The 19,333-nt window shown below is 44.9% G+C and overlaps 1 protein-coding gene across 7 annotated transcripts in view; it reads right to left on the reverse strand.

Moving 5' to 3' along the window:
* COL14A1 (collagen type XIV alpha 1 chain) overlaps positions 1–19,333 on the reverse strand; it is a 229,315-nt gene that overhangs the window by 42,692 nt on the left and 167,290 nt on the right. For 6 of the 7 annotated variants that reach the window (XM_006074691.4, XM_044928491.2, XM_044928490.2 and 3 more), the window contains exons 39-42: positions 18,611–18,664; positions 18,178–18,231; positions 3,313–3,366; positions 2,761–2,832 (exon numbers count right to left, since the gene is read on the reverse strand). In XM_006074691.4, coding sequence (XP_006074753.3) covers positions 2,761–2,832; positions 3,313–3,366; positions 18,178–18,231; positions 18,611–18,664 — 234 coding nt within the window. Of the gene's footprint in view, positions 1–2,760; positions 2,833–3,312; positions 3,367–5,642; positions 6,509–18,177; positions 18,232–18,610; positions 18,665–19,333 lie in introns of those variants that run through there. The other variant, XM_044928492.2, reaches the window with a different exon arrangement.

Raw genomic sequence — 19,333 nt, forward strand, 5'->3', positions numbered from 1 at the left:
TTTCAGTGATCCAGCGGATGTTGGCAATTTGATCTCTGGTTCCTCTGCCTTTTCTAAAACCAGCTTGAACGTCTGGAAGTTCATGGTTCACGTACTGCTAAAGCCTGGCTTGGAGAATTTTGAGCATTACTTTACTAGTGTGTGAGATGAGTGCAATTGTGCGGTAGTTTGAGCATTCTTTGGCATTGCCTTTCTTTGGGAATGGAATGAAAACTGACTTTTTCCACTCCTGTGGCCACTTCTGAGGTTTCCATATTTGCTGGCATATTGAGTGCAGCACTTTCACAGCATCATCTTTTAGATTTGAAATAGCTCAACTGGAATTCCATCACCTCCACTAGCTTGGTTTGTAGTGATGCTTCCTAAGGCCCACCCACTTGACTTTGCATTCCAGGATGTCTGGCTCTAGGTGAGTGATCACACCATCGTGATTATCTGGGTCATGAAGACCTTTTTGTACAGTTCTTCTGTGTATTCTTGCCACCTCTTCTTAACATCTTCTGCTTCTATTAGGTCCATAGCATTCCTGTCCTTTATCGAGCCCATCTTTGCATGAAATGTTCCCCTGGTATCTTGAATTTTCTTGACTAGATCTCTAGTCTTCCCCATTCTATTATTTTCCTCTACTTCTTTGCATTGATAGCTGAGGAAGGCTTTCTTATCTCTCTTTGCTATTCTTTGGAACTCTGTATTCAAATGGGTATATCTTTCCTTTTCCTCTTTGCTTTTTGCTTCTCTTCTTTCACAGCTATTTGTAAAGTCTCTCCAGACAGCCATTTTGCCTTTTTGCATTTCTTTTTCTTGGGGATGGTCTTGATTCCTGTCTCCTGTACAATGTCATGAACCTCCATCCATAGTTCATCAGGCACTCTATCTATCAGATCTAGTCCCTTAAATCAATTTCTTACTTTCACTGTATAATCGTAAGGGATTTGATTTAGGCCATACCTGAATGGTCTAGTGGTTTTCCCTACTTTCTTCAATCTAAGTCTGAATTTGGCAATAAGGAGTTTATGATCTGAGCCACAGTCAGCTCCTGGTCTTGTTTTGGCTGACCGTATAGAGCTTCTCCATCTTTTGCTGCAAAGAATATAATCAATCTGATTTCAGTACTGACCATGTGGAGATGTCCATGTATAAAATCTCTTGTGTTGTTCGAAGAGGGTGTTTGGTATGACCAGTGTGTTCTCTTAGCAAAACTCTGTTAGCCTTTGCCCTGCTTCATTCGGTGCTCCAAGGCCAAATTTGCCTGTTATTCCAGGTGTTTCTTGACTTCCTACTTTTGCATTCCAGTCCCCTATAGTGAAAAGGACATCTTTTTTGGGTGTTAGTTCTAAAAGGTTTTGTAGGTCTTCATAGAACCGTTCAACTTCAGCTTCTTCAGCATTACTGGTCAGGGCATAGACTTGGATTACCATGATATTGAATGGTTTGCCTTGGAAATGAACAGAGATCATTCTGTCATTTTTGAGATTGCATCCAAGTACTGCATTTCAGACTCTTTTGTTGACTATGAGGGCTACTCCATTTCTTCTAAGGGATTCTTGCCCCCAGTAGTAGATATAATGGTCATCTGAGTTAAATTCACCCATTCCAGCCCATTTTAGTTCGCTGATTCCTAGAATGTCAACATTCACTCTTGCCATCTCCTGTTTGACCGCTTCCAATTTGCCTTGATTCATGGACCTGACATTCCAGGTTCCTATGCAATATTGCTCTTTACAGCATCGGATCTTGCTTCTATCACCAGTCATATCCACCACTGGGTGTTGTTTTTGCTTTGGCTCTGTCTCTTCATTCTTTCTGGAGTTATTTCTCCACTGATCTCCAGTAGCCTGTTGGGCACCTACCGACCTGGGGAGTTCATCTTTCATTGTCCTATCTTTTTGCCTTTTCATACTGTTCATGGGGTTCTCAAGGCAAGAATACTATATAATTAATTTAATTAGAATTTGTGTATAATATAATTATAAATACATTGTATAGATTATATGATAAAATATAATTGATATTAATAAAACAATTGATAATATTTAAAATTAATATCAATCATTTAATTAACATTGTTTAATGGTATTTTTATTATACAATTAATTATATTAATTAGTTATTTTATAATTATTAGTTTTTTATAGTTAATAATTATAATAGTTATTATTACAACTAGTAATTAAATAATTTGTTTCATTCCCTGAGCTTTCATTTACACCACTGTTCACTTATGTGTTCAGGTCAGTCACGCAGTCGTGTCTGACTCTTCACGACCCCATGAATTGCAGCACGCCAGGCTTCCCTGTCCATCTTATGTGTTAGTGTGTGTTTTTAGGCAAAATTCTGCCTTTCTCATACAACTTAGGGAAGAAAAACCTATTCCCATCCTTATTAATCCTTGACTTTGTCCAGACTTATATTTTTTGCTCAGAAGATAGGCCTAATTAATAGACATCATTGTACCTAACCCTTGAAAAGATGCATTGAGTTAACTTAGCCAAATACAGAATAACAAACAATGTAAATATATATAAGTGGAAGTGTAGCTGCAGATCATTCCCTGTTGGGACCATTTGTCTTTAGCCCTGATATACGCACAGTCTAATCTTAACCTTTATCCTAGGAGAGTCTCTGTTTTCCTCACGGATTCCCCGAGAGTCCAATACCGGAAACAGATTTTGACACAAGAGACGCTGTCAATTTAAACACAAAAATAAGCCAGAAGGATGCCTGGGCAGCCGTCCTGACCGGCTGCGGCCACATACTCACAGGCGGTCCGAGGGCACCTTGGGGTCCCATGCTTCCTGTGACCCCAGGGACTCCAGGGGCTCCGGGAATGCCCTAGTGGACAGGAAGATGGAGCAAAGGTAAAGACGGACGTTCCCAACAAAACAGCTCTCCAGAAGGGACAGCAAACACTGCCTCCCACCCCTGCCGCCCCGCCACCTTCCTGAAGCCAGCTTCAGGACTCACTGCTTATTCCTGTTTCCAACCAGCACAGAATTAAGGAAGACTCTTTGTGGGAAAGTCTCCACTGTGTTGGTTAGATGTAGTTCTTTCTAATTCAAGCCTTACCTACGTCTAGTAAAAAAGAAATCAATGCAGGTGATCTTATGGCAAAGCGGCTCAGAGGTGGAATAATCAAGCCCCCTGGACGCATCCTTTTAGAGGATGCTTAGGAAGAGTGCTGCACCAGAGGCTGAGCCACCACACCACGGCAAAGACGGCTGCAAAGGGAAGGCCTGGCAGCAGAAAAGCTCTCACAAGAAGTGAATGGCGTTAAAGCAGCACCGCGCCCCAGGAGTTCCTGGAAATACTTACAATTGGCCCTGGTGGACCCGGAGGGCCAGAGGACCCGTCCTTTCCAGGAAAGCCCTGGGGGAAGAAAAACACAGCGTGTCAACTCTGCAGCTACTTTATATGGCTTTCAGAAAAGCTGCATTTAATCCCGTTTCATATTTGGGGCAGCAAGTCCTGTCATTTGCTCCAAACTTCCAAGGATTCACTGCTTTTAAACCCTTCATGGGAACTGTTCTTGGCAAAGACTTTTGTGTCTGTTGGCTCTATGAAATCGCCCAATGGAAGAATGTTAGGTGTAAGAAATGCCACTTATAAACTTACACAGGAACTTATTTTCAGAAAGCGTTTTTGTTTTTTTTTTAATTATTATTAAATTAAACACAACTAGTGAGAAGGGGGATCAATTCTGGTCATTAACGACCAGACACAAAGACAAATTAGTGTCTTTCAGGACCTAAGAGTTTGGGGACAGGGAACCCCTATCACAGGAATCTAGTAGTGTATTACAAATTAGGAGTACTACAGTATCGGGCTCCCTTTTAGCTCAGATAGTAAAGAATCTGTCTGCAATGCTGGAGACCCAGGTTCGATCCCTGGGTCAGGAAGATCCTCTGGAGAAGGGAATGCAACCCATTCCATTACTCTTGCCTAGAGAATTCCATGGACAGAGGAGCCTTGCAGGTTATAGTCCATGGGGTCGCAAAGAGTTGGACACAACTGAGCAACTAACACACACGTGCATACACACACACACACACACCCCCGCATACACACTACAATATCTGTAACTCCGAAGCTCTTCAAGGACTGCCTGGGGGTGGATCGGGGGTCTTCCTGCAGCAGTGATACAGTTTTGACTGCTGGGCAACTTTGCTGAATGCAAGTCAACATGAATACACATTTGCTTCTCATTACATGATGGAACAGTTAAAGACAGAAAGCAAATGCTGCTCTTTAAAAATTATCTTCTCCAATCACTGAATGTGTGTGTGTTATTTTTATGTGAATGTTAAAAAAAAATAGCACATCTGGAGTGGCCTACTGTCCGGTGGCTGTGGTTCTTAACTGCGGGTGCGGGTCTTTCCAGTGTAATTAAAAACAGGAGAGAGGATCTTTGATCTCAACTTTATGATAAATTCATATAGTTTGTTCAAGACATTATCTTCTACTACATGGAGAAATGGACTTCTCCTCTTGGGATTTGTCCCCTCCTAGAATAATCCATTCCCGTGCTAAGTCGCTTCAGTCCTGTCCAGCTCTTTACGACCTTATGGACTGTAGCCCACCAGGCTCCCCTGTCCATAGGATCCTCCAGGCAAGAACACTGGAGCAAGTTGCCATGCCATTCTCCAAGGGATCTTCCTGACCCAGGGATCGAACCTGGGTCTCTTAGTCTCCTGCATTGGGCAGGCAGGCTCTTCACCTCTAGTGCCACCTGGGAATCCATTCTCATCTCAGATCGGTTGAAACCAACATCCGCCAGCGTCCGTGCTGCCTCTCCCAACTCCCTTTCTGAAGCGCGCCACTTTCCCAGTGAACCTTCCCCATTCTTCCCGCGCGTGAAAACCCTTCTCCTTGGTGGCCCCCTTTCACTCTCTCTCCTTATCTCCAGGAATCAAATAAAAGAAGGTAAAAACGAGGCTGGACAAAAGGAAATGGTGTGAGTTGGGAGAAAGACATGAAATGGGAAGGATGTGTGTGTAGGAACAGCGATGGTCTGTGGGCCCTTTCATCCTGTTCTCAGGTCCAAATACCAGCAAGTCTCAGAGCCAGATGAGGCAGAGACTCCAGAGCCCACCAGGCCTCATGGTTTTCCTTTCCTGCCTGAGCACGCTGTGCGCTTCCATCTTCCAGCCTCTTGTTCAGCAATTCCGTGGGAAGCCAGGGGCTGAGCTCTGGCCAGTGGAGAGAGGCCAGTTCCAGCTCTGGCCCACAAGAATTTCTGGGGAGTAATCCTCCACCTTCTTTTCCCTTCTGTAACAGCTTCAGGGCCCACATGTTGAGGATCAGTGTCTCAAGATGGCAAGACCTTGAGTTCCTAAATGACTCTACAAATCAGAGACTAACTACCCAACTCCTCTACCCATTCTGTGGACAGTGCTGGGCTGGGACCAACAATAGACTTCATTTCATTTATTATTTTTTCATTGTTTTAAATCACTGAGATTTTAGGACTTTTGTTCATAATATTTGAGCTAGTGGGTTTTTTCACTGCTACCTCTATTCAGTCACTTCAGTTATTCACTCAAAAATATTATTAAGTCAGAAAGCTGCAGGGATAGGTCCTGATATAGATTAAATTACACAAACATGCACACACATCCTTCCTAGCTAAACAACAAATATTAATACTGACATAGGTTGAAAGATATTATTTTACATGGAGTTTAAATACAGCATATCCAGGAAGAGGGTATAAAAAATCAGAACATGTAAGAGAAAACCAGAACCTTATAACTCCTTCAGCCCAACTGCTTCATATTATAAGTGAGAAAATTTCGGATCAAAAGAGATTAGGAGCCTTTACCATTAAAAAAATTTTTTTATATCTACTAGTATTTCCTATATGAAGTTCACATAACAAAACCAGGGACTCTGAGGACATACTCAATAATTTAAGAAGACATTTTGAAAAGAACTTCATTTGCTTCCTGCCTTAAAACTCTCCCAGCACTGGAGGGGAAGCAAACACACTCCCGTGTGAGGCCGCACGTGGTACGTGGCCAACACCGCTGCCCAGCAGTCAGGAGAGCAGCCTGGCTGCAGGCAGCCTTCCCGGACTCTTTTCCAGGCTGTGTCCAGAGAGACAAAATTCTCAAAAACAAGCAAGGGCGATGTTATGCAGAGGGAGCAAGCCAAGGCGTATTTTCTGAAAAGACTGCACCATTCCAGGGAGGATCTGCAGGAAAAAGCGCATCAGCTCCTCCCTCTCGATTACGGGGAAGGCGCTCACAAAGCAACGCTCCATCAGGCCTCTCCTCCACTGGATCACCCGAAGGACACTACCAAGAACACTGTTCAGTGTGCTCGATTTACAGACAGCTGGTGCCTCTCATGCGGGAGGAGAGAGGATGGAATGTCGTTACGCAGAACTAAATTTGGCGAGAGGCTGTTGCTCCCGTGTGGTCGCATCCAAAGAGGAGACTGCATGTTTGTTCACTCTGCGTTCTCGGGGTGCCCAACTCCAGGAGCTCGTGCCTGCTGATCCGAGGTGGAGCTGATGTAATAACAGAAATACACTGAACAATGGATGTCATGAGCTTGAATCATCCCCGAATCATCCCCAAACCATCCCCCACTGCTGGTTCATGGAAAAACTGGCTTCCACAAAGCTGATCTCTGGTGCCAAAAAGGTTGGGGACCACTGCTCTTCCTAAAGGGCACCTCGGAAGCTGTTGGTGTTCAGTCACTCAGTCATGTCTGATTCTTTGCGACCCCATGGACTGCAGCACGCCAGGCCTCCCTGTCCATCACCAGCTCCCGGAGTTTACCCAAACTCATGTCCATTGAGTCGGTGATGCCATCTAACCATCTCATCGGAAACTGAGATTTCTTTTTTTTCTTCTTTGAGGGAAGAAATTATGTCTTATTCACTGTTCTATTCCTAATACCTCCCTAGCACATGGTTGGCACCAAATACATACTAAAAAAAAATTAAAGTGGAATAAAAATGACACTCTTAGAAGAAGTGCTCTGATAATCAAGTTGAATAAATAAATATTAATTGCAGGTATAATTAGCCCAGAAATGCATGGGGGTGGGGGGGATGCCAATCTTTTCCGGCTTTGCTCTTGAACCCTCACAAGCATGGAGGAGAGGGGTCGGGAGTTCTCCAGCCCCAGAAGCTGAAATTGCATTTCAGTGACTACCTGAGGGGGGTTTCCTAGAAGCAGACCAGGCTTTTGTGCCTTTGATTTATAGAGGGAGGGGGCTCCCTGGTGGTCCAGTCACCTGCCAATGCAGAGGACACGGGTTCGATTCCGAGTGCCACCATGACGGAGCCTGTGCTCTGCAACGAGGGCAGCTCGCTCGCCACACCTGGAGCCAGCCCACGGCCACGAGGGCCCCGTGCGGCCAGACAGAAGTGAGGGCGCAGTTTTATATGCTTTACAGAGGAGTGGTCTAGGAGAAAGCTTTCAGGTAGTGAGGGAGGCAGGAGAGGGCAGGTACAGGGGTTAGGTCAAAACTGGGTTTGGCTGAGGTCTGCTCTCGTCGGGGAGCTCTGCACGGTGGGTGGCGCCTCAGGGTTAGCCAGTCCATCATTGGCTGGGTTTCCGGGTGGCTCTAGTAATAAGGAACCCGCTTGCCAATGCAGGAGACATAAGAGCCGTGGGTTCGATCCCTGGGCAGGAAGATCGCCTGGAGAAGGGAATGGCAACCCACTCCAGTATTCTTGCCTGGAGAATCCCATGGACAGAGGAGCCTGGTGGGCTGCAGTCCGTGGGCTTGCACACAGTCGGACATGACTGAGGGACTTAGCATGCACACATGCATGGAGCCAAGGTGGCATTTCCAAGGGTAGTTCTCTACAGTAGAGGTAACTGAGCTGTTAGCAGCCAGGGCATGGAGGGCACAGGCCAGGGTCCAGGAGCATCCGTTCCATGCATTTCACTCTAGCACTTTCTCTTGTTATTGGAGTATAGTTGCTTTACAATGTTGTTAGTTTCTGCTGTGCAGCAAAGTGAATCAGCTGTGTGCGTGTGTGTGTGTGTGTGTAGCCTCTCTTGGATTTCCTTCCCACTTAGGTCACCACAGGCCACTGAGTGGAATTCCCTGTGCTATATAGTAGGTTTTCGTTAGCTATCTATTTATACACAGTATCTATAGTTCACTCTAGCACTTTCATTCATGGATTTTCATGAACAAATGCACATTTTTAGAAATAACATTTTAACAGTAAAGGCATTCTTAAGGGTACTATGAGTTTCCTGTTTCCCTCATTCCAAATTAAAATTTACTTGCTATACCTGGTTATAATTTAAAATATATTAGGGGGACTTCCCTGGCGGTCCAGTGGTTAAGACGCTGAGCTCCCAGTGCAGAAGGGCCTGGGTTCGGTCCCTGGTCAGGGAGCTAGGTCCTACCTGCTGCAACGGAGACCTGGCACAGCCCAGTAAATAAATATTAAAAAAAAAAGATGTTAGGCTCTATATTATTTTAGAAACATAAGCAAAGCCATTTCCCTCCCCCCCGATTTCTTTCTAACTGCAAAAAAGTTCATATTTTCATCACATAGCTTTATGTTTTAACAATCACATTTTAAATTCATCTCTGAAAGATTTTTTTCACTTGTAAGCCTCACGTTTGTCATATTAAAATATAGTTGCAGAACTACTGTGTGCTGGGCTTTTGCTAGCTTTTGGATAGTCAACAATGAACAAGACAATTTGTTTTCAAGGAGGTGATGGTTTTGAGAAAAGTCAACAATTGAAAGTAAACAGCAATGAGCCTCGATGCGGGGACTAGAGGGTTCCACGGGAACACGCAGAAGGGCATCCAGTCGTGGCGTGGGGGTCCAGGCAGGGGTTCCCAGATGAGGGGTTCAGGTCAAGGGCCCCAGGAGGCTGGTCCACCCTCCCCACCCAGGGGCCACTCAGCTCAGGCCGGCTCCGGGGCCTCTCCTCGCCCTTCATCCAGGGGGAGGAGCAACGGCAGCAACTCTTCATATTGAAGCAACAGAGTTGGTGAAAAGGAAGACCACGTGAACTGTCTGCGCTTCGCAAACATCTCCAGATCTGTAGACGTTTCCTTTCACACCAGGGAGCCAATCTCAGCACCTGTGCATTTGTGCGTGAAGCACCCTCATGAAAAGCTGCTGCTGCTGCTAAGTCGCTTCAGTCGTGTCCGACTCTGTGCGACCCCATAGACGGAAGCCCACCAGGCTCCCCGGTCCCTGGGGTTCTCCAGGCAAGAACACTGGAGTGGGTTGCCATTTCCTTCTCCAATGCGTGAAAGTGAAAAGGGAAAGTGAAGTCGCGCAGTCATGTCTGACTCTTAACGACCCCATGGACTGCAGCCTACCAGACTCCTCTGTCCATGGGATTTTCCAGGCAAGAGTACTGGAGTGGGGTGCCATTGCCTTCTCTGCTCATGAAAAGCAGACACCTTTAATTAAGCGATGAAGAATGACTAACAGGGGCAGAAGATTAAATGAGAAGCATAATGTGAGAGTTCACTTAAACCGAAACATGCTCTTTTTAGGTACATAAAATCAGCCACCTACTAACAGGGGTGCTTTATAAGCTGAGCAGCTCCCAGCACGTCTCCTTTTTGGGAGTCCCACCTCAATATTAATATGCAACCACAACACACATTAAAAATAATTTTTGCTATAAAAACTTGAAAGTTTTTTTATAGTTTGTTTTTGAAAACATTTGGCTCTGAGCAGCTTATTAAGTTATGGTTGGCCATGATTTATCAGCAAAAGGAAATCTATTGCAAAATATGTTTTCAAAATCACTGATATTTGAATAAATACCAAATTTAACTATGGCTGAAATTAGCAAGTGCAATGTTTTATACACATTTAACTAATTTATTAATTTTGATTTTTTCAGTTTCCTTTTCTACACTCTAGAGCAAACACATATGCTTTTTTTCAGGTGGCAAGAATTTTTTTGTAGGCTCTTAAAAAGTTCTTGATGAAAGTAAAAGAGGAGAGTGAAAAAGTTGGCTTCAAGCTCAACATTCAGAAAACTAAGATCATGGCATCTGGTCCCAGCACTTCATGGCAAATAGACGGGGAAACAGTGGAAACAGTGCCAGACTTTATTTTTCTGGGCTCCAAAATCACTGCAGATGGTGACTGCAGCCATGAAATTAAAAGACGCTTACTCCTTGGAAGGAAAGTTATGACCAACCTAGATAGCATATTCAAAACCAGAGACATTACTTTGCCAACAAAGGTCCATCTAGTCAAGGCTATGGTTTTCCAGTGGTCATGTATGGATGTGAGAGTTGGACTGTGAAGAAAGGTGAGTGCCAAAGAACTGATGCTTTTGAACTGTGGTGTTGGAGAAGACTCTTGAGAGTCCCTAGGACTGCAAGGAGATCCAACCAGTCCATCCTAAAGGAGACCAGTCCTGGGTGTTCATTGGAAGGACTGATGCTAAAGCTGAAACTCCAGTACTTTGGCCACCTCATGCGAAGAGTTGACTCATTGGAAAAGACTCTGATGCTGGGAGGGATTGGGGGCAGGAGGAGAAGGGGACGACAGAGGATGAGAGTTTGAGCAAACTCCGGGAGTTGGTGATGGACAGGGAGGCCTTGTGTGTTGCGATTTGTGGGGTGGCAAAGAGTTGGACATGACTGAGCGACTGAACTGAACTGAAAAAGTTTGCACTTTCAAGGTACTCTGTCTACAGCATCTAAAAAGATGCAATGGATGTGCCCACAGAGCATGTTGTAACTCAAGTTAAAGTCAGAGGCTAGAATATTTATGCTTATGTAGTTATCAGAGATGGGCTTCCCTCGTGGTTCAGTAGTAAAGAATCTGCCTGCCAAGCAGGAAACTCGGGTTCGATCTCTGGTCTGGGAAGAGTCCCCAGAGAAGGAAATGGCAACCCACTACAGCGTTCCTGCCTGGGAAATCCCAGGGACGGGGGAGCCTGGTGGGCTACAGGTCATGGGTTCGCTAAAGAGTCGGACACAACAACGACCGAACAGCAGCAGCGGCAGCTGTCAGAAGAGCCCTCAGGACCGTGGCTCAGGAGCGACGGTCTCTCCTCACCCTCTTTGAAGCCAGGATGGTGGACCACTGACACGAACTGTGACTAAAGCAGGGCCGAGCAGGTCCTTTGACGAACACCAGCCCCTCGGGTACCGGGGGGCCCGTGAGCCGCTGGCATCGGACGCGTTTGCTGAACCAGAACGAACTTGAGCCCTGAGGACTGAAGAAACACTGAGACTCTCGCTGCACAGTTTCAGCCCTGAGAGCACCGGCAAGGGGCCAGGAGGCAGTCGGCCATACGGAACAGGCTGCTACCAGCAGCAGAGGCTTCAGACCAGCCACCAGATTAAGGGGCCAAGGAGCAAAAAGCCTCAGACCCTGAAACACTGGCCAGGTTAGAGACGGAGATCAGCCCTGAGCGCGCTTCCATGCGGAGTCACGCTGGGGAGTTTTCAGTCACACACATGCAGATACAAACATATACATATGCATTTTATATAGGTGCACAATACGCTATTTTTAAAATGTACAAATTTATATATGTATTACATGTATAATTTAAATGTATATATAGATATATAAACGTGTATAGCTTTAGTAACCTGCAGTGGTGATTCCAGTGAATGAAAACAAAAGCAATATTCAACCCTAGAAATTACTTTGACGTGCAAAAGGTTTAACATAATGTATTACCCAGTGGTTCTAAAACCTAGCTGTTTATTAGAATCAGTAATTGTTTTTAAACTATACATTCCTAAGTCACACCCAAGACCATTAGTATCTGAATCTCTGAGGCTAAAGCTCAGGAATGTGCATATTCAAAAAACAAAGAAAACACAAAACAACAGCTTGATCACTTATGTTGTGGAACTGCTAGTTTTCAAATATAAACATGTCTGCCTTGGCCCCAAAGGTCAGCGTTGGAATCAGAGTGCAAGATGGATATCATGTGTATGCTGTCTCCAAGTAGAAGCATCTTTAAAGCCAGTAATAACAAGAACTAATTCACTAAGTAATGGTTCTCTCCTCAAATGGGCCGTTATCCAAGTAAAAGTGAAATGTAACCAAAGAAACATAGTCCTCATGTGTGAACTATCAGCTTCTACTTCATCAAGAAAGTAACCCAAACGGGGCTCCTTCTGCCCCCAAAACACTGGGTGAGGTGTCTTTGGTGATGGAGTCCTGCTTATTAATATCTTTACTGGAAGAGTTGCCCATATTAGCAAAGTCCACTTTAACCTTTAATATAATTTTGTGGAAAGAAAGAGTGCAGTGTTGGAGCCTGAGAGTGGATTAGAATCCTGCTGCAATGCTTGCTAGCTGTGTGGCACTGTTTGCGTTACTTCAAGTTTCCGAGCTTCAGATTCTCTGTGTCTGTAACGGGGTGACAGTCCCAGCATCTGTGGTCACTCTGAGGACTGGGGAACACAACATCTGTAGAGCGCTGCACTTAGCCGATAATCAATAATAGTGGCTGCTGCTGTTTTTATTAAAATAATCTGCCAAGTCCCAATCGCAAAGACTGTCATCACTGTGGTTGACTGGGAGAAGGTTTTTTTGGGATTTTATTAAAAATCTGTCTAGACCCATGGAAAAGAAAATCAAATCATTCTCTCCACTAGCTTTGTGCTAGTTTTTTGTATTTCCTTTTCTGGAGGAGGAAGATACTCAAGGGGGTAATTATCATGAATCTTAGTATTTAACAAAATATCCCTTAGATGAATCTCTCATCAGAGCTTGACATTTATGATAGAAATTAAATCCAGATCGCTGACTCCAGTTCAGTTCTTCAAGGATATTTTAAGCAAGCACAACTTACTTTGATGAAATGGGACATTCATCACAAATACGGCCTTTGTGGAGTCGCTGAGTCGGGTCCGACTCTTTGCAACCCCATGGGGACTATAGTCTGCCAGGCTCCTCTGTCCATGGAATTCTCCAGGCAAGAATACTGGAGTGGGTAGCCATTCCCTTCTCCAAGGAGTCTTCCCAATCCAGGGATGGAACCGAGGTCTCCTGCATTGCAGGCAGATTCTTTACCGTCTGAACCAACAGGGAAGTCCTTGCATACATCAAATCCACATAAAAAGGAAACACGGTCCAAGGATCCTTTCAACATAGACTCCAAGAAAATTAAACAATAAGAACTTGCTTTTTCTTTAGACTTTCTTTCTTTTTTTTTTTTTTTTTTTGCAGTTCATTAAAATCTTCTCAGTTACCTTGATAATGTCAAGGACAGGCATTATAAAATACTGTCCTGTCCTGACTCATTGGCTCTACACTGAAAATAGTGAATACCAGCTAGAGTTGAATTTTTACACAGAAATTCCTTATATGAAGGGCTTCCCAGGCGGCACTAGCGGTAAAGAACCTGCCTGCCAGTGCAGGAGACCTGAGTTGTGGGTTCGATTCCTGGGACAGGAAGATCCCCTGGAGGAGGGCACGGCAAACCACTCCAATATTCTTGTCTAGAGAATCCCATGGACAGAGGAGCCTGGCGAGCTACAGTCCATGGGGTCACAAAGAGTCGGATACAACTGAAGTGACTTAGCATGTCCTTATTTGAATCAATTTCCACAATAGCTCTATGGACTCAAATATTATTTTTCCCACTCAGATGAGGAAAGGGAGCCTTGAACTCTTTAAGTGACTGGCTCCGTGTCCCATGGTTAGAGTTCAAACTCAGGTCTGGCTAACTGTCCAAGTCTCTGATATTTACCACTGGGCCATCCTGCTTCTCCTAACCACAAGTTCAGCAGAATTCATATGCAGAACTTTAAAACAGAATTTCCTCTTTCACAGATGGAACGGGAAGCCTGTGGTTATGGCATGAAAACGGGAGGTGCAGGGAGTGGTAACCTGGAGCAAGGAAGCATTCCAGTTCAGTTTTACTTGGAATTCTAAAACGAATACCCTTGGTACCAGGGAGGAATTACTACTATCTTCCAGGTGCCATAAAATATGTATCTCCCGGTCATTTTTATTTCTTGTCTCTCGGCCTTTTTATAAAACCGTAGTAAGAATTGGAAAAAAAAAATCTTTTTTTAAAGTTTCTATTTGGAGTGGCTGACAGTCAGCTGGTGGTCTTGGATATAAGTGAGCCTCAGAACTAGAAAAAAGGTAGTTTTTCCTTTCTTTCTTTTTCAGTTCATATACTTATCATCCACGTCTTTCCTGTTTTTCCTGGTTCCTCTTAGGACCACTTGGATGACCAGGGTGGGGGCAGAGATGTCCAGCCTACATCAGAGGAGCCTAAAGACCGCAGGGTGGGCCCTGTGGTCACAGACATCAAGCAGAGAGGAGGAACGAGGCAGAAGGGAGAGGGCAAGACGAACAGGGAAAAGAAGAAAGGATGAGGGTGCTGTCGGCTGCAATGATGCAGGATGAAAACCGACGCCCGCGCCCACCCGGCTGCTCAGCCTGCTTGCACACTGCTGCTTTACACGGCGGGGTCCTGCACTGAGCCAGAGGCTGAGACTGCTTCAGGGAAGAAGTCCAACTTCTGCTGGCCTTGCTTATGGCCTGAGGCCCAGGGTTGAATATGAGCTGCCTCTACGAGTCCATGATTCCCCTTGGGAAAAGCCAGAATGAGCTAGAAATTTTAGAAAGAAAACATGTTTCCTGTTTAAAGAGGAGATGCTTAATCCTCTCTTTGTTCTCTGCTAAACTCCCCTCCTTGCAGACTAAATGGAGGGGTGACATTGGCCCTGGCTCCAGGTGAGGGACGCTGGCCTTTCCCTAAGCTAATAAGCAGGGCATCGATCACAGTTTGGGGCTGTGAATTCTTAACTCTCAGTAAGACAAAGATTTTTTAAAAGAAGGATGACCAGTAAGGGACAGCCCATCACTTGACTAGCAGAAGAAATGGGGCATGGTAATGATGCGAAGAGCTGACTCACTAGAAAAGGGCCTGAGGCTGGGAAAGATTGAAGGCGAGAGGAGAAGCGGGCGACAGAGGATGAACGGAGATGAGACTGAACAAACTCAGGAGATGCTGAGGGACAGGGAAGCCTGGCGTGCTGCAGTTCATGGGGTTGTAGAGTCGAACACGACTGAGTGACGGAACAACAACAAGGAATAAATGAGTGACTGCAGGGTTTGGTGGTGCTGTTTAGTCATTAAATCATGCCCGACTCTTTGAGACCCCATGGACTGTAGCCCGCCAAGCCCCTCTCTCCATGGGATTTCCCAGGCAAGAATATTCCCAGGCAAGAATACTAGAGTGGGTTGTCATTTCTTTCTTCAGGGGATCGTCCCAACCCAGGGATCAAACCCATGTTGCCTGCACTGGCACATAGATTTTTTTACCTCTGAGCCACCAGAGAAGCCCAACGAGTGATTTCAGTGCTTGGCGTAACGGCAAAACAACTGCCTTCCCGATTTCCTGGAAAACGCTTTCCAGGAGAGGCTCCTCAGGCATCTCAGCAGTAAGTCTCTTCACCCCGTGTGTCTGCTCTCAGACAGCTCTGTGCCACGGTTGCTCCTGCCATCATCACCATAATCAGCATTATCGCTTTCCTTCTGAGCGCAACTGTGCCTCAGGCAGAGCGGGGATGAAAGTGAAGTCACTCGGTCGCCTCCGACTCTGTGCGACCCCGTGGACTGCAGCCCGCCAGGCTCCTCGGTCCACGGGATTCTCCAGGCAAGAACACTGGAGGGCCACCAGTTCCTGCTCCAGGGGATCTCCCTGACAGAACCCATGTCTTCTGTTTCCCCTGCGTTGCAGGCAGATTCTTTACCACTGAGCCACCGGGGAAGCCCACATGACACACAGCTTGTACTGAATTAAGATACAAGTTCAACTAATATCTTATTAAACAAGATACTAAGATAATGAAAATATGTATATGCAGTCCCTCCCTCAAGCTGAGTAGGCATTCCAGGAGATACTACTACATATTATTATGTGTTAATGATGCCCCGAGAGTTGTACACTGGAATAGTATTACCTTCAAATATCTTTCCTAAAGCAACTGGGATAGGGTTGGCACAATTTTTTTAACATTAAATTTTTAATGAGTTAAATTTTTCTTTAACTCGTTTAAAGAATGAGTGTCTTCTGGAAACCATTTTAAAAACGCAATTCCCTTCCCATCCACAAATTTTTCAAAATAGGCATTAGAGGCAGATTGAGAGCAGGAGGAGAAGGGGACGACAGAGGCTGAGATGGCTGGATGGCGTCACCGACTCAATGGACATGAGTTTGAGTGAACTCCGGGAGTTGGTGATGGACAGGGAGGCCTGGCGTGCTGCGATTCATGGGGTCGCAAAGAGTCAGACACCACTGAGCGACTGAACTGAGCTGAAAGTTTTACCTTCAAATTGAGGGAGAGAGGGAAATAAAATCTATGTACAGATATATTGACACTTTATTAGGCCTTAAGACTTTTTATCCTGTAGAATGAAACATGTTTGGAAGAATGGCAACATATTTATCAAAAATTCTGTGTTGGCATAGTGCTTTTAAAAGAATCCCAGACTCAAATGATCTGGACACTAACCCAATATGTTTGCTCTGGGAGAACTTTTCCAAGACTAGACTCTGCATAGATAAATCAAGGAAATTCACTGAACCAAACCTTTAGAACTGCTGTTTTCAGAGCTTCAGAGTTTTCAGGAATCATGAAGGAACCTAGGTGTGTAACCACACAGGATCTTAGTCTAAGCCCTTTGCCAAAACATATAAATACTTTTAGACACTCCTTCCACATGTTCAAGACACCTACATAAATCTTACTTCTAGAGAATGCCTCTTTTTAGATACATTCACCTGGACGTGCTTTACCGACTAATCCCATTTGATGGATGGAGATTGAACTGAGATTTTAAGCAAATGAAAGTTGAATGTGAAACCAAAAAAAAAACCTAACATGGAAGGAATTTAAATTCCCACACCTGTACCCCTATAGAAAACATTTATTTCCTTATCCTTGAGCAGTATAGCTAAAGGCAACCTGTTCTGAGTAGAGAACTACATCCTCCAGCTAATCATTTGCTACCCTAGTGGGTTAGCTGTCCCTACGATATCAGCGAATGCCGCTGAACGAGCTGTCCTTTACTGGACTGGATCTAAGTGGAGGCCACTGTATATAATCCAGTCTTAAGAAAAACTGCGCAGCTGCCAGTGACCTTTTGAGGAAGATCAGTCTCTCTCTGTTGCTGAAAATGTAATAACTTTCTATTGCCTTCCTGTAAAAGCTCAAAATCCTTGGTCCGAAAAAAAGAAGCGATGATGTCAGTGAATTTGTGTTTACCTCTTCGGGGCCATCTCTTGGCAAGCTCTCCACACCAAGGCATGTGCACACCCGTGTACACTTGTGTGTGCACACAGACACACATACAGACAGTGCATTCTCATCTCCGGCCACACTGAACCACGCGCAGGAACGGAGATGCCCACCTGCTCGTCCACTCCACCCTCCACCCGCCACGCATGCTGTTCCCCCTGCTTGCAAGGGCTTCCCCGTCCTTCCTGGCTGATTTCTCTCCCTCAGTTGAAAACCAGTCTATGTGGTGCCGCCTCCGGGAAGCTTTCCTTCCCCAACCCTCCAGGTCTGGCTTGGTTATCTATTCCTGTGCCCTACAGGGCTCTGTAAATTCTCCCACGATAGCATGTTTCTTATTTGGTTCTGTTTCCCCCATTAAGCTCTAAATTCTTTGAGGACAAAACCCCTCAAACCTGGCTCAGTGAAGACATGTTGACCAAACAAACTCTGGATGTTAAGTCAGCCCTCAACCACCCTATACATTCTTTTATTGCCATGCACTTGAACAGGTTCCAAGAAATGACTGCTGATGTGTGCCAAAGAAATGGAGACTATTACAGATAGTCATCATCATTAAATTCCAATTCTTATGATTCTTGATTTCCTTTAGGTTTGTTCCTTGAGAATTTGAAACAACTGGAAAATCTGTTAGACCAACGCCACAATTCAGTGCAAATTGCATTCAGCTTCTGGGAACATTCAGAAAGAGGTGTGGCTGATTTGAGAAGGTCTGCTGAAAGTTTCTAGGTTTTGAGGAAAGTTGTGGATATGGAAGAACACCAGTTAAGGTAAACAGATGCAGGATTGGCAGAACGTAGATAGATGGGAGAAAAAATAAAGGAAAAAACAAAACAAAGCACATGGTTTGACTTCCCTGCACAGAGCCTGCCAGCAGAGAGAGACCTGGTGAGACACGCACTGTGCTAACGGGCAATCTTGGGCACGTCTTACCCTCTGGCCCGGGGAGCCGTCGCGTCCTGGTGAACCAACGCTGCCCGGGACACCCTAGACAGAGCAAAGACAGGACGGTGTCAGAATCGCGGAAACCAATCACCCGCCCAGCCAGCTGCCCCGAATAAGTCAAGGCCTCCAAACAAACCTGAAACCATACGGGTGAAGCTTTCCTGACTGAGGACACGGCACCCAGAGCTTATTTACCGGAAGAAAAGCAAATGTCCCCCACCGGGGTTCACCCACCGGGGTTCACCCGGGGCAGCGTCAGGAGGACCCTCGGGTGGGGGCCAAAGGTCAACGAATATAGGCTGCTGGTCCTCAGCATAGAAACCGTTCACTGCCAAGATCACAGCAGACTTCAGAAGCTACGGTCCTTTTTCTTGGTAAAGCTCTAGACTGAGAGCAATGGAGTAAAAAATAAAAATAGTACCTGTGGGCCAGGCAATCCGATCTCTCCTTTCTCTCCTTTTTCACCTGGCATTCCCTGGACATCCGAAAGGACACGGGGGTTAAGTTCACAAAAGGAAACTGGTAAGTCCTTAGTCTCTTCCTCTGCTGACTCTTAACATTTTCAACATTAAATTGTTTCTACACTAACATCCAAATACAGCATATTTCACTTTTCACATAAGCTACACAACTTATGTAAGCATGCTTACAGAGTAGAAGGTTTATATTTCGGAATAGTTTAGACACAGTGCATACAATCTGATTTAGTTAAGCTTATATTGTAAATACATGAGCAGAGTCTTGAATATTTCAGTATTATTTATAGCTTAGATGTTAAAACTTACATCTATATATACTTTTGTTTTGTTTGGCTAGAAACTTATAAAAAGGAAAAGCAAACACAGCACCTGCCCTGTAGCAAGACCTCAACGAATTCTTAGTGTTAATTGTAATTACACAAGCTGGCATGTTAAATAAGAATAATTCATTCATGTGTAAATGGCTCTGGAAATGAAGACGCCTGAGCCAGGGACACGCCATCACACGCACGGGAGGATCTGCTGAAGCTGTGTTTCAACCATTTAGACTAAAACTGCACTTAAAAATGTGTACAATGGCACAAATACTAATTACAGAGACTGGTTTTATTCCTTAAATCTAGATTCCTCTACTAAGTTAAATGAAAATCAGTGAATGGAATTGA

The sequence above is a fragment of the Bubalus bubalis genome, chromosome 15 (genome assembly GCF_019923935.1).
Source record: "Bubalus bubalis isolate 160015118507 breed Murrah chromosome 15, NDDB_SH_1, whole genome shotgun sequence".
In the NCBI taxonomy this organism is placed as follows: domain Eukaryota; kingdom Metazoa; phylum Chordata; class Mammalia; order Artiodactyla; family Bovidae; genus Bubalus; species Bubalus bubalis.